At 50.2% G+C, this 12,410-nt stretch overlaps 1 protein-coding gene across 1 annotated transcript in view; it reads left to right on the forward strand.

The window, feature by feature from the left end:
* Positions 1–12,410, forward strand: part of LOC138638840 (pepsin A-like) — a 197,754-nt gene that overhangs the window by 94,285 nt on the left and 91,059 nt on the right. The window contains exons 6-7 of the mRNA XM_069728498.1: positions 7,741–7,851; positions 8,060–8,204. Of these exons, the coding sequence (XP_069584599.1) occupies positions 7,741–7,851; positions 8,060–8,204 (256 nt within the window). The remainder of the gene's footprint in view (positions 1–7,740; positions 7,852–8,059; positions 8,205–12,410) is intronic.

A 12,410-nucleotide genomic window follows, 5' to 3' on the forward strand; every position in this document is an offset into this window, starting at 1 on the left:
CTAGGACCATACCTCCTCACCTCTCTTTCTGTCTCTTCACTCCTCATTCTAGGACCATACCTCCTCACCTCTCTTTCTGTCTCTTCACTCCTCATTCTAAGACCATACCTCCTCACCTCTCTTTCTGTCTCTTCACTCCTCATTCTAGGACCATACCTCCTCACCTCTCATTCTGTCTCTTCACTCCTCATTCAAGGACCATACCTCCTCACCTCTCATTCTGTCTCTTTATAGACCATGCCCCTTCATCTCTCTTTCTGTCTCTTCACTCCTCATTCTAGGACCATACCTCTTCACCTCTCTTTCTGTCTCTTCACTCCTCATTCTAGGACCATACCTCCTCACCTCTCTTTCTGTCTCTTCACTCCTCATTCTAGGACCATACCTCCTCACCTCTCTTTCTGTCTCTTCACTCCTCATTCTAGGACCATACCTCCTCACCTCTCTTTCTGTCTCTTCACTCCTCATTCTAGGACCATACCTCCTCACCTCTCATTCTGTCTCTTCATAGACCATGCCCCTTCATCTCTCTTTCTGTCTCTTCACTCCTCATTCTAGGACCATACCTCCTCACCTCTCTTTCTGTCTCTTCACTCCTCATTCTAGGACCATACCTCCTCACCTCTCTTTCTGTCTCTTCACTACTCATTCTAGTACCCTACCTCCTCATCTCTCATTCTGTCTCTTCACTCTTCATTCTAGTACCCTACCTCCTCACCTCTCATTCTGTCTCTTTATAGACCATGCCCCTTCACCTCTCTTTCTGTCTCTTCACTCCTCATTCTAGGACCATACCTCCTCACCTCTCTTTCTGTCTCTTCACTCCTCATTCTAGGACCATACCTCCTCACCTCTCATTCTGTCTCTTTATGGACCGTGCCCCTTCACCTCTCTTTCTGTCTCTTCACTCCTCATTCTTGGACCATTTCTCCTCACCTCTCATTCTGTCTCTTCACTCCTCATTCTAGGACCATACCTCCTCACCTCTCTTTCTGTCTCTTCACTCCTCATTCTAGGACCCTACCTCCTCACCTCTCTTTCTGTCTCTTCACTCCTCATTCTAGGACCATACCTCCTCACCTCTCTTTCTGTCTCTTCACTCCTCATTCTAGGACCATACCTCCTCACCTCTCATTCTGTCTCTTCACTCCTCATTCAAGGACCATACCTCCTCACCTCTCTTTCTGTCTCTTCACTCCTCATTCTAGGACCATATCTCCTCACCTCTCTTTCTGTCTCTTCACTCCTCATTCTAGGACCATACCTCCTCACCTCTCATTCTGTCTCTTCACTCCTCATTCAAGGACCATACCTCCTCACCTCTCATTCTGTCTCTTTATAGACCATGCCCCTTCATCTCTCTTTCTGTCTCTTCACTCCTCATTCTAGGACCATACCTCTTCACCTCTCTTTCTGTCTCTTCACTCCTCATTCTAGGACCATACCTCCTCACCTCTCACTCTGTCTCTTCACTCCTCATTCTAGGACCATACCTCCTCACCTCTCTTTCTGTCTCTTCACTCCTCATTCTAGGACCATACCTCCTCACCTCTCATTCTGTCTCTTCACTCCTCATTCTAGGACCATACCTCCTCACCTCTCATTCTGTCTCTTCATAGACCATGCCCCTTCATCTCTCTTTCTGTCTCTTCACTCCTCATTCTAGGACCATACCTCCTCACCTCTCATTCTGTCTCTTCACTCCTCATTCTAGTACCCTACCTCCTCACCTCTCATTCTGTCTCTTTATAGACCATGCCCCTTCACCTCTCTTTCTGTCTCTTCACTCCTCATTCTAGGACCATACCTCCTCACCTCTCTTTCTGGCTCTTCACTCCTCATTCTAGGACCATACCTCCTCACCTCTCATTCTGTCTCTTTATAGACCGTGCCCCTTCACCTCTCTTTCTGTCTCTTCACTCCTCATTCTTGGACCATTTCTCCTCACCTCTCATTCTGTCTCTTCACTCCTCATTCTAGTACCATACCTCCTCACCTCTCTTTCTGTCTCTTCACTCCTCATTCTAGGACCATACTTCCTCACCTCTCTTTCTGTCTCTTCACTCCTCATTCTAGGACCATACCTCCTCACCTCTCTTTCTGTCTCTTCACTCCTCATTCTAGGACCATACCTCCTCACCTCTCATGCTGTCTCATTATAGACCATGCCCCTTCACCTCTCTTTCTGTCTCTTCACTCCTCATTCTTGGACGCTACCTCCTCACCTCTCTTTCTGTCTCTTCACTCCTCATTCTAGGACCATACCTCCTCACCTCTCATTCTGTCTCTTCACTCCTCATTCTAGGACCATACCTCCTCACCTCTCTTTCTGTCTATTTATCCTCTTTATTCTAGGACCATACCTCCTCACCTCTCATTCTGTCTCTTTATCCTCTTTATCCTAGGACCATACCTCCTCACCTCTCATTCTGCCTCTTCACTCCTCATTCTAGGACCATACCTCCTCACCTCTCATTCTGTCTCTTTATCCTCTTTATTCTAGGACCATACCTCCTCACCTCTCATTCTGTCTCTTTATCCTCTTTATTCTAGGACCATACCTCCTCACCTCTCATTCTGTCTCTTCACTCCTCATTCTAGGACCACACCTCCTCACCTCTCTTTCTGTCTCTTCACTCCTCATTCATGGCCATACCTCCTCACCTCTCTTTCTGTCTCTTCACTCCTCATTCTAGGACCATACCTCCTCACCTCTCATTCTGTCTCTTTATAGACCATGCCCCTTCACCTCTCTTTCTGTCTCTTCACTCCTCATTCTTGGACCATTTCTCCTCACCTCTCTTTCTGTCTCTTTATCCTCTTTTTTCTAGGACCATACCTCCTCACCTCTCATTCTGTCTCTTCACTCCTCATTCTAGGACCCTACCTCCTCACCTCTCTTTCTGTCTCTTCACTCCTCATTCTAGGACCATACCTACTCACCTCTCATTCTGTCTCTTCACTCCTCATTCTAGGACCATACCTCCTCACCTCTCTTTCTGTCTATTTATCCTCTTTATTCTAGGACCATACCTCCTTACCTCTCATTCTGTCTCTTTATCCTCTTTATCCTAGGACCATACCTCCTCACCTCTCATTCTGCCTCTTCACTCCTCATTCTAGGACCATACCTCCTCACCTCTCATTCTGTCTCTTTATACTCTTTATTCTAGGACCATACCTCCTCACCTCTCATTCTGTCTCTTTATCCTCTTTATTCTAGGACCATACCTCCTCACCTCTCATTCTGTCTCTTCACTCCTCATTCTAGGACCACACCTCCTCACCTCTCTTTCTGTCTCTTCACTCCTCATTCATGGCCATACCTCCTCACCTCTCTTTCTGTCTCTTCACTCCTCATTCTAGGACCATACCTCCTCACCTCTCATTCTGTCTCTTTATAGACCATGCCCCTTCACCTCTCTTTCTGTCTCTTCACTCCTCATTCTTGGACCATTTCTCCTCACCTCTCTTTCTGTCTCTTTATCCTCTTTTTTCTAGGACCATACCTCCTCACCTCTCTTTCTGTCTCTTCACTCCTCATTCTAGGACCATACCTCCTCACCTCTCATTCTGTCTCTTCACTCTTCATTCTAGTACCCTACCTCCTCACCTCTCATTCTGTCTCTTTATAGACCATGCCCCTTCACCTCTCTTTCTGTCTCTTCACTCCTCATTCTAGGACCATACCTCCTCACCTCTCTGTCTCTTCACTCCTCATTCTAGGACCATACCTCCTCACCTCTCATTCTGTCTCTTCACTCCTCATTCTAGGACCATACCTCCTCACCTCTCATTCTGTCTCTTCACTCCTCATTCTAGGACCATACCTCCTCACCTCTCTTTCTGTCTCTTCACTCCTCATTCTAGGACCATACCTCCTCACCTCTCATTCTGTCTCTTCACTCCTCATTCTAGGACCCTACCTCCTCACCTCTCTTTCTGTCTCTTCACTCCTCATTCTAGGACCCTACCTCCTCACCTCTCTTTCTGTCTATTCACTCCTCATTCTAGGACCATACCTCCTCACCTCTCTTTCTGTCTCTTCACTCCTCATTCTAGGACCATACCTCCTCACCTCTCTTTCTGTCTCTTCACTCCTCATTCTAAGACCATACCTCCTCACCTCTCTTTCTGTCTCTTCACTCCTCATTCTAGGACCATACCTCCTCACCTCTCATTCTGTCTCTTCACTCCTCATTCAAGGACCATACCTCCTCACCTCTCATTCTGTCTCTTTATAGACCATGCCCCTTCATCTCTCTTTCTGTCTCTTCACTCCTCATTCTAGGACCATACCTCTTCACCTCTCTTTCTGTCTCTTCACTCCTCATTCTAGAACCATACCTCCTCACCTCTCTTTCTGTCTCTTCACTCCTCATTCTAGGACCATACCTCCTCACCTCTCTTTCTGTCTCTTCACTCCTCATTCTAGGACCATACCTCCTCACCTCTCTTTCTGTCTCTTCACTCCTCATTCTAGGACCATACCTCCTCACCTCTCATTCTGTCTCTTCATAGACCATGCCCCTTCATCTCTCTTTCTGTCTCTTCACTCCTCATTCTAGGACCATACCTCCTCACCTCTCTTTCTGTCTCTTCACTCCTCATTCTAGGACCATACCTCCTCACCTCTCTTTCTGTCTCTTCACTACTCATTCTAGTACCCTACCTCCTCACCTCTCATTCTGTCTCTTCACTCTTCTTTCTAGTACCCTACCTCCTCACCTCTCATTCTGTCTCTTTATAGACCATGCCCCTTCACCTCTCTTTCTGTCTCTTCACTCCTCATTCTAGGACCATACCTCCTCACCTCTCTTTCTGTCTCTTCACTCCTCATTCTAGGACCATACCTCCTCACCTCTCATTCTGTCTCTTTATGGACCGTGCCCCTTCACCTCTCTTTCTGTCTCTTCACTCCTCATTCTTGGACCATTTCTCCTCACCTCTCATTCTGTCTCTTCACTCCTCATTCTAGGACCATACCTCCTCACCTCTCTTTCTGTCTCTTCACTCCTCATTCTAGGACCCTACCTCCTCACCTCTCTTTCTGTCTCTTCACTCCTCATTCTAGGACCATACCTCCTCACCTCTCTTTCTGTCTCTTTATCCTCTTTATTCTAGGACCATACCTCCTCACCTCTCATTCTGTCTCTTTATCCTCTTTATTCTAGGACCATACCTCCTCACCTCTCATTCTGTCTCTTCACTCCTCATTCTAGGACCATACCTCCTCACCTCTCTTTCTGTCTCTTCACTCCTCATTCATGGCCATACCTCCTCACCTCTCTTTCTGTCTCTTCACTCCTCATTCTAGGACCATATCTCCTCACCTCTCATTCTGTCTCTTTATAGACCATGCCCCTTCACCCCTCTTTCTGTCTCTTCACTCCTCATTCTTGGACCATTTCTCCTCACCTCTCTTTCTGTCTCTTTATCCTCTTTTTTCTAGGACCATACCTCCTCACCTCTCTTTCTGTCTCTTCACTCCTCATTCTAGGACCATACCTCCTCACCTCTCATTCTGCCTCTTCACTCCTCATTCTAGGACCATACCTCCTCACCTCTCTTTCTGTCTCTTTATCCTCTTTATTCTAGGACCCTACCTCCTCACCTCTCATTCTGTCTCTTCACTCCTCATTCTAGGACCATACCTCCTCACCTCTCTTTCTGTCTCTTCACTCCTCATTCTTGGACCATTTCTCCTCACCTCTCATTCTGTCTCTTCACTCCTCATTCTAGGACCATACCTCCTCACCTCTCTTTCTGTCTCTTTATCCTCTTTTTTCTAGGACCATACCTCCTCACCTCTCTTTCTGTCTCTTCACTCCTCATTCTAGGACCATACCTCCTCACCTCTCATTCTGCCTCTTCACTCCTCATTCTAGGACCATACCTCCTCACCTCTCATTCTGTCTCTTTATCCTCTTTATTCTAGGACCCTACCTCCTCACCTCTCTTTCTGTCTCTTCACTCCTCATTCTTGGACCATTTCTCCTCACCTCTCATTCTGTCTCTTCACTCCTCATTCTAGGACCATACCTCCTCACCTCTCTTTCTGTCTCTTTATCCTCTTTTTTCTAGGACCATACCTCCTCACCTCTCTTTCTGTCTCTTCACTCCTCATTCTAGGACCATACCTCCTCACCTCTCATTCTGTCTCATAACCTCTTTATTCTATGACCCTACCTCCTCACCTCTCATTCTGTCTCTTCACTCCTCATTCTAGGACCATACCTCCTCACCTCTCATTCTGTCTCTTCACTCCTCATTCTAGGACCATACCTCCTCACCTCTCATTCTGCCTCTTCACTCCTCATTCTAGGACCATACCTCCTCACCTCTCATTCTGTCTCATAACCTCTTTATTCTATGACCCTACCTCCTCACCTCTCATTCTGTCTCTTCACTCCTCATTCTAGGACCATACCTCCTCACCTCTCATTCTGTCTCTTCACTCCTCATTCTAGGACCATACCTCCTCACCTCTCTTTCTGTCTCTTTATCCTCTTTTTTCTAGGACCATACCTCCTCACCTCTCGTTCTGTCTCTTCACTCCTCATTCTAGGACCAGACCTCCTCACCTCTCATTCTGCCTCTTCACTCCTCATTGTAGGACCATACCTCCTCACCTCTCATTCTGTCTCTTTATCCTCTTTATTCTAGGACCCTACCTCCTCACCTCTCATTCTGTCTCTTCACTCCTCATTCTAGGACCCTACCTCCTCACCTCTCATTCTGTCTCTTCACTCCTCATTCTAGGACCATACCTCCTCACCTCTCTTTCTGTCTCTTCACTCCTCATTCTAGGACCATACCTCCTTACCTCTCTTTCTGTCTCTTCACTCCTCATTCTAGGACCATACCTCCTCACCTCTCTTTCTGTCTCTTCACTCCTCATTCTAGGACCCTACCTCCTCACCTCTCTTTCTGTCTCTTCACTCCTCATTCTAGGACCATACCTCCTCACCTCTCATTCTGCCTCTTCACTCCTCATTCTAGGACCTTACCTCCTCACCTCTCTTTCTGTCTCTTCACTCCTCATTCTAGGACCCTACCTCCTCACCTCTCATTCTGTCTCTTTATAGACCATGCCCCTTCATCTCTCTTTCTGTCTCTTCACTCCTCATTCTAGGACCATACCTCCTCACCTCTCATTCTGTCTTTTTATAGACCATACCTCCTCACCTCTCTTTCTGTCTCTTCACTCCTCATTCTAGGACCATACCTCCTCACCTCTCATTCTGTCTCTTTATAGACCATACCTCCTCACCTCTCTTTCTGTCTCTTCACTCCTCATTCTAGGACCATACCTCCTCACCTCTCATTCTGTCTCTTTATAGACCATACCTCCTCACCTCTCTTTCTGTCTCTTCACTCCTCATTCTCGAACCATGGCCTTTCACCTCTTATTCTGTCTCTTTATAGACCATGCCCCTTCTTCTCTCGTTCTGTCTCTTCATCCCTTATTTTAGGACCCTACCTTCTCTCCCCTCATTCTCTTTATAGACCAGGCCTGTCCATCTCTCATTCTACGTTTTCATTCGTCATCTAGAACCATGACACGCTCACCTCTTTCTTTCTAAGCCCGTGCTTCGTCTTGTTTGGTCACTTCACACTTCATTCTAGGACGATACCCTCTGACCCCTGGTTCTGTCGAGGACAATGTCTCCTCACACCTTGTTCTAGGATCATACAGTGCACATTGTCTGTATAAATCTCTTGGTTCTTTTCTCCCAGTGGTAATGGCAGCATGGTGGTCTTTGGAGGTATCGATGACTCTCTTTACACAGGACGTCTCCAATGGGTCCCGGTAACACATAGACGCTTCTGGCAGATCTCCATAGACAGGTATAATATTCATATGCAAATATTGTGGATATCAAGGTCACTTTTTGTTAATCAAAGTATCGCCCAGAAATGAGTAACGTGTAAAGTTCCCAGTACCAGAGGACATGTGATAATATAGCTATTGAGCTGATGATGACGGAGGAGAATGATAATATTTTATTGAGAACCACATGTGATATGTATCTCCTGATCTCTCTTCATTTTGCAGCATCTCACTTGGTGGCAAGGTGTTCGCATGTGAAGATGGATGTCAGGCAATCGTAGACACCGGGACGTCTGTTATTGCCGGACACACCAAGGCAATAAGAGGACTCCAAGAAGCCATTGGGGCAAAGGCGGATATCTATGGACTGGTGATTATACCGTAATGTTACAAAAACCAATTGATTAAATATGGGGCCTGATAATGCAAGACACATGATGGCACCATGCAAAATGCACAATATAAAGCTGTGGGTCATAAAAACACAACGTGCATGAATGTGTGTCGATGGAGTATATGGCGGGAACAATGAAGTGGTTAAACTAATAAACAGAGAAAAGTCGACAGGCTGGAGAAAAAAATAGCACAAAAGGGTCTAATCCGATATTCAGAATCAGTAGCAGATTATCCTCACCAAAGAATTGTGATCCACGGCTCGTCACACCACATGTAATAGAATCGAGGAAGAATTTGTGGACTTGTTTGCGCTGCCGATTATTGAATACACCAATTTCAGAAAATTAGACATACGATTTTATTCTACACCTTTCGAAGTATAACAGCTGTATGTTTATTTCAGGAAGAACTGTATTATAATTTGAAACACATTGAATAAAACCATATGTCTAATATTCTGAAATTAGAAAAATCATAAACGGCACTCCAGAGAGGATAGATGTGGCCTGAGAAGGGTTACCCCCTGCCCTCCCTGACTGTGGCTTCCAGCACAGACACCTCTCACCACCAGGGCACTCCAGAGAGGATAGATGTGGCCTGAGAAGGGATACCCCCTGCCCTCCCTGACTGTGGCTTCCAGCATGGACACCGCTCACCACCAGGGCACTCCAGAGAGGATAGATGTGGCCTGAGAAGGGTTACCCCCTGCCCTCCCTGACTGTGGCTTCCAGCATGGACACCTCTCACCACCAGGGCACTCCAGAGAGGATAGATGTGGCCTGAGAAGGGTTACCCCCTGCCCTCCCTGACTGTGGCTTCCAGCATGGACACCGCTCGCCACCAGGGCACTCTAGAGGAGATAGATGTGGCCTGAGAAGGGTTACCCCCTGCCCTCCCTGACTGTGGCTTCCAGCACAGACACCTCTCACCACCACGGCACTCCAGAGGGGATAGATGTGGCCTGAGAAGGGTTACCCCCTGCCCTCCCTGACTGTGGCTTCCAGCACAGACACCTCTCACCACCACGGCACTCCAGAGGGGATAGATGTGGCCTGAGAAGGGTTACCCCCTGCCCTCCCTGACTGTGGCTTCCAGCACAGACACCGCTCACCACCACGGCACTCCAGAGGTGATAGATGTGGCCTGAGAAGGGATACCCCCTGCCCTCCCTGACTGTAGCTTCCAGCATGGACACCGCTCACCACCAGGGCACTCCAGAGAGGATAGATGTGGCCTGAGAAGGGTTACCCCCTGCCCTCCCTGACTGTGGCTTCCAGCACAGACACCTCTCACCACCACGGCACTCCAGAGGGGATAGATGTGGCCTGAGAAGGGTTACCCCCTGCCCTCCCTGACTGTGGCTTCCAGCATGGACACCGCTCGCCACCAGGGCACTCCAGAGAGGATAGATGTGGCCTGAGAAGGGTTACCCCCTGCCCTCCCTGACTGTGGCTTCCAGCACAGACACCACTCACCACCAGGGCACTCCAGAGGGGATAGATGTGGCCTGAAAAGGGTTACCCCCTATCCTCCCTGACTGTGGCCTCTAGCACAGACACCTCTCAACACCACGGCACTCCAAAGAGGATAGATGTGGCCTGAGAAGGGTTACCCCCTGCCCACCCTGTCTGTGGCTTCCAGCATGGACACCGCTCGCCACCAGGGCACTCCAGAGAGGATAGATGTGGCCTGAGAAGGGTTACCCCCTGCCCACCCTGACTGTGGCTTCCAGTGCAGACATGACTCACCACCACGGCACTCCAGAGGGGATAGATGTGGCCTGAGGAGGGTTACCCCCTGCCCTCCCTGACTGTGGCTTCCAGCACAGACACCTCTCACCACCACGGCACTCCAGAGAGGATAGATGTGGCCTGAGAAGGGTTACCCCCTGCCCTCCCTGACTGTGGCTTCTAGCACAGACACCTTTCACCACCACTGCACTCCAGAGGGGATAGATGTGGCCTGAGAAGGGTTACCCCCTGCCCTCCCTGACTGTGGCTTCTAGCACAGACACCTCTCACCACCACGAAACTCCAGAGGGGATAGATGTGGCCTGAGAAGGGTTACCCCCTGCCCTCCCTGACTGTGGTCTTACCCCCTGCCCTCCCTGACTGTGGCCTCTAGCACAGACACCTCTCACCACCAGGGCACTCCAGAGAGGATAGATGTGGCCTGAGAAGGGTTACCCCCTGCCCTCCCTGACTGTGGCTTTTAGCACAGACACCTCTCACCACGGCACTCCAGAGAGGATAGATGTGGCCTGAGAAGGGTTACCCCCTGCCCTCCCTGACTGTGGCCTCTAGCACAGACACCGCTCACCACCACGGAACTCCAGAGGGGATAGATGTGACCTGAGAAGGGTTTACCCCCTGTCCTCCCTGACTGTGGCTTCCAGCACAGACACCTCTCACCACCAGGGCACTCCAGAGGAGATAGATGTGACCTGAGAAGGGTTACCCCCTGCCCTCCCTGACTGTGGCTTCCAGCGCAGACACCTCTCACCACCACGGCACTCCAGAGGAGATAGATGTGACCTGAGAAGGGTTACCCCCTGCCCTCCCTGACTGTGGCTTCCAGCGCAGACACCTCTCACCACCACGGCACTCCAGAGGAGATAGATGTGACCTGAGAAGGGTTACCCCCTGCCCTCCCTGACTGTGGCTTCCAGCGCAGACACCTCTCACCACCACGGCACTCCAGAGGAGATAGATGTGACCTGAGAAGGGTTACCCCTGCCCTCCCTGACTGTGGTCTCTAGCACAGACACCTCTCACCACCACGGCACTCCAGAGAGAATAGATGTGGCCTGAGAAGGGTTACCCACTGCCCTCCCTGACTGTGGCCTCTAGCATGGACACCTCTCACCACCACGGCACTCCAGAGGAGATAGATGTGGCCTTAGAAGGGTTACGCCCTGCCCGCCCTGACTGTGGCCTCTAGCACAGTCACCTCTCACCACCACGGCACTCCAGAGGGGATAGATGTGGCCTGAGAAGGGTTACCCCCTGCCCGCCCTGACTGTGGCTTCCAGCATGGACACCTCTCACCACCACGGCACTCCAGAGGGGATAGATGTGGCCTGAGAAGGGTTACCCCCTGCCCTCCCTGACTGTGGCTTTTAGCACAGACACCTCTCACCACGGCACTCCAGAGAGGATAGATGTGGCCTGAGAAGGGTTACCCCTGCCCTCCCTGACTGTGGTCTCTAGCACAGACACCTCTCACCACCACGGCACTCCAGAGGGGATAGATGTGGCCTGAGAAGGGTTTACCCCCTGTCCTCCCTGACTGTGGCTTCCAGCACAGACACCTCTCACCACCAGGGCACTCCAGAGGAGATAGATGTGACCTGAGAAGGGTTACCCCCTGCCCTCCCTGACTGTGGCTTCCAGCGCAGACACCTCTCACCACCACGGCACTCCAGAGGAGATAGATGTGACCTGAGAAGGGTTACCCCCTGCCCTCCCTGACTGTGGCTTCCAGCGCAGACACCTCTCACCACCACGGCACTCCAGAGGAGATAGATGTGACCTGAGAAGGGTTACCCCTGCCCTCCCTGACTGTGGCACAGACACCTCTCACCACCACGGCACTCCAGAGAGAATAGATGTGGCCTGAGAAGGGTTACCCACTGCCCTCCCTGACTGTGGCCTCTAGCATGGACACCTCTCACCACCACGGCACTCCAGAGGAGATAGATGTGGCCTTAGAAGGGTTACGCCCTGCCCGCCCTGACTGTGGCCTCTAGCACAGTCACCTCTCACCACCACGGCACTCCAGAGGGGATAGATGTGGCCTGAGAAGGGTTACCCCCTGCCCGCCCTGACTGTGGCTTCCAGCATGGACACCTCTCACCAACACGGAACTCCAGAGGGAATAGATGTGGCCTGAGAAGGGTTACCCCCTGCCCTCCCTGACTGTGGCTTCCAGCACAGACACCTCTCACCACCAGGGCACTCCAGAGGGGATAGATGTGGCCTGAGAAGGGTTACCCCCTGTCCTCCCTGACTGTGGCTTCCAGCACAGACACCTCTCACCACCAGGGAACTCCAGAGGGGATAGATGTGGCCTGAGAAGGGTTACCCCCTGCCCTCCCTGACTGTGGCCTCTAGCACAGACACCTCTCACCACCACGGCACTCCAGAGAGGATAGATGTGGCCTGAGAAGGGTTACCCCCTG

The sequence above is a fragment of the Ranitomeya imitator genome, chromosome 5, assembly GCF_032444005.1.
Source record: "Ranitomeya imitator isolate aRanImi1 chromosome 5, aRanImi1.pri, whole genome shotgun sequence".
Lineage (NCBI taxonomy): Eukaryota > Metazoa > Chordata > Amphibia > Anura > Dendrobatidae > Ranitomeya > Ranitomeya imitator.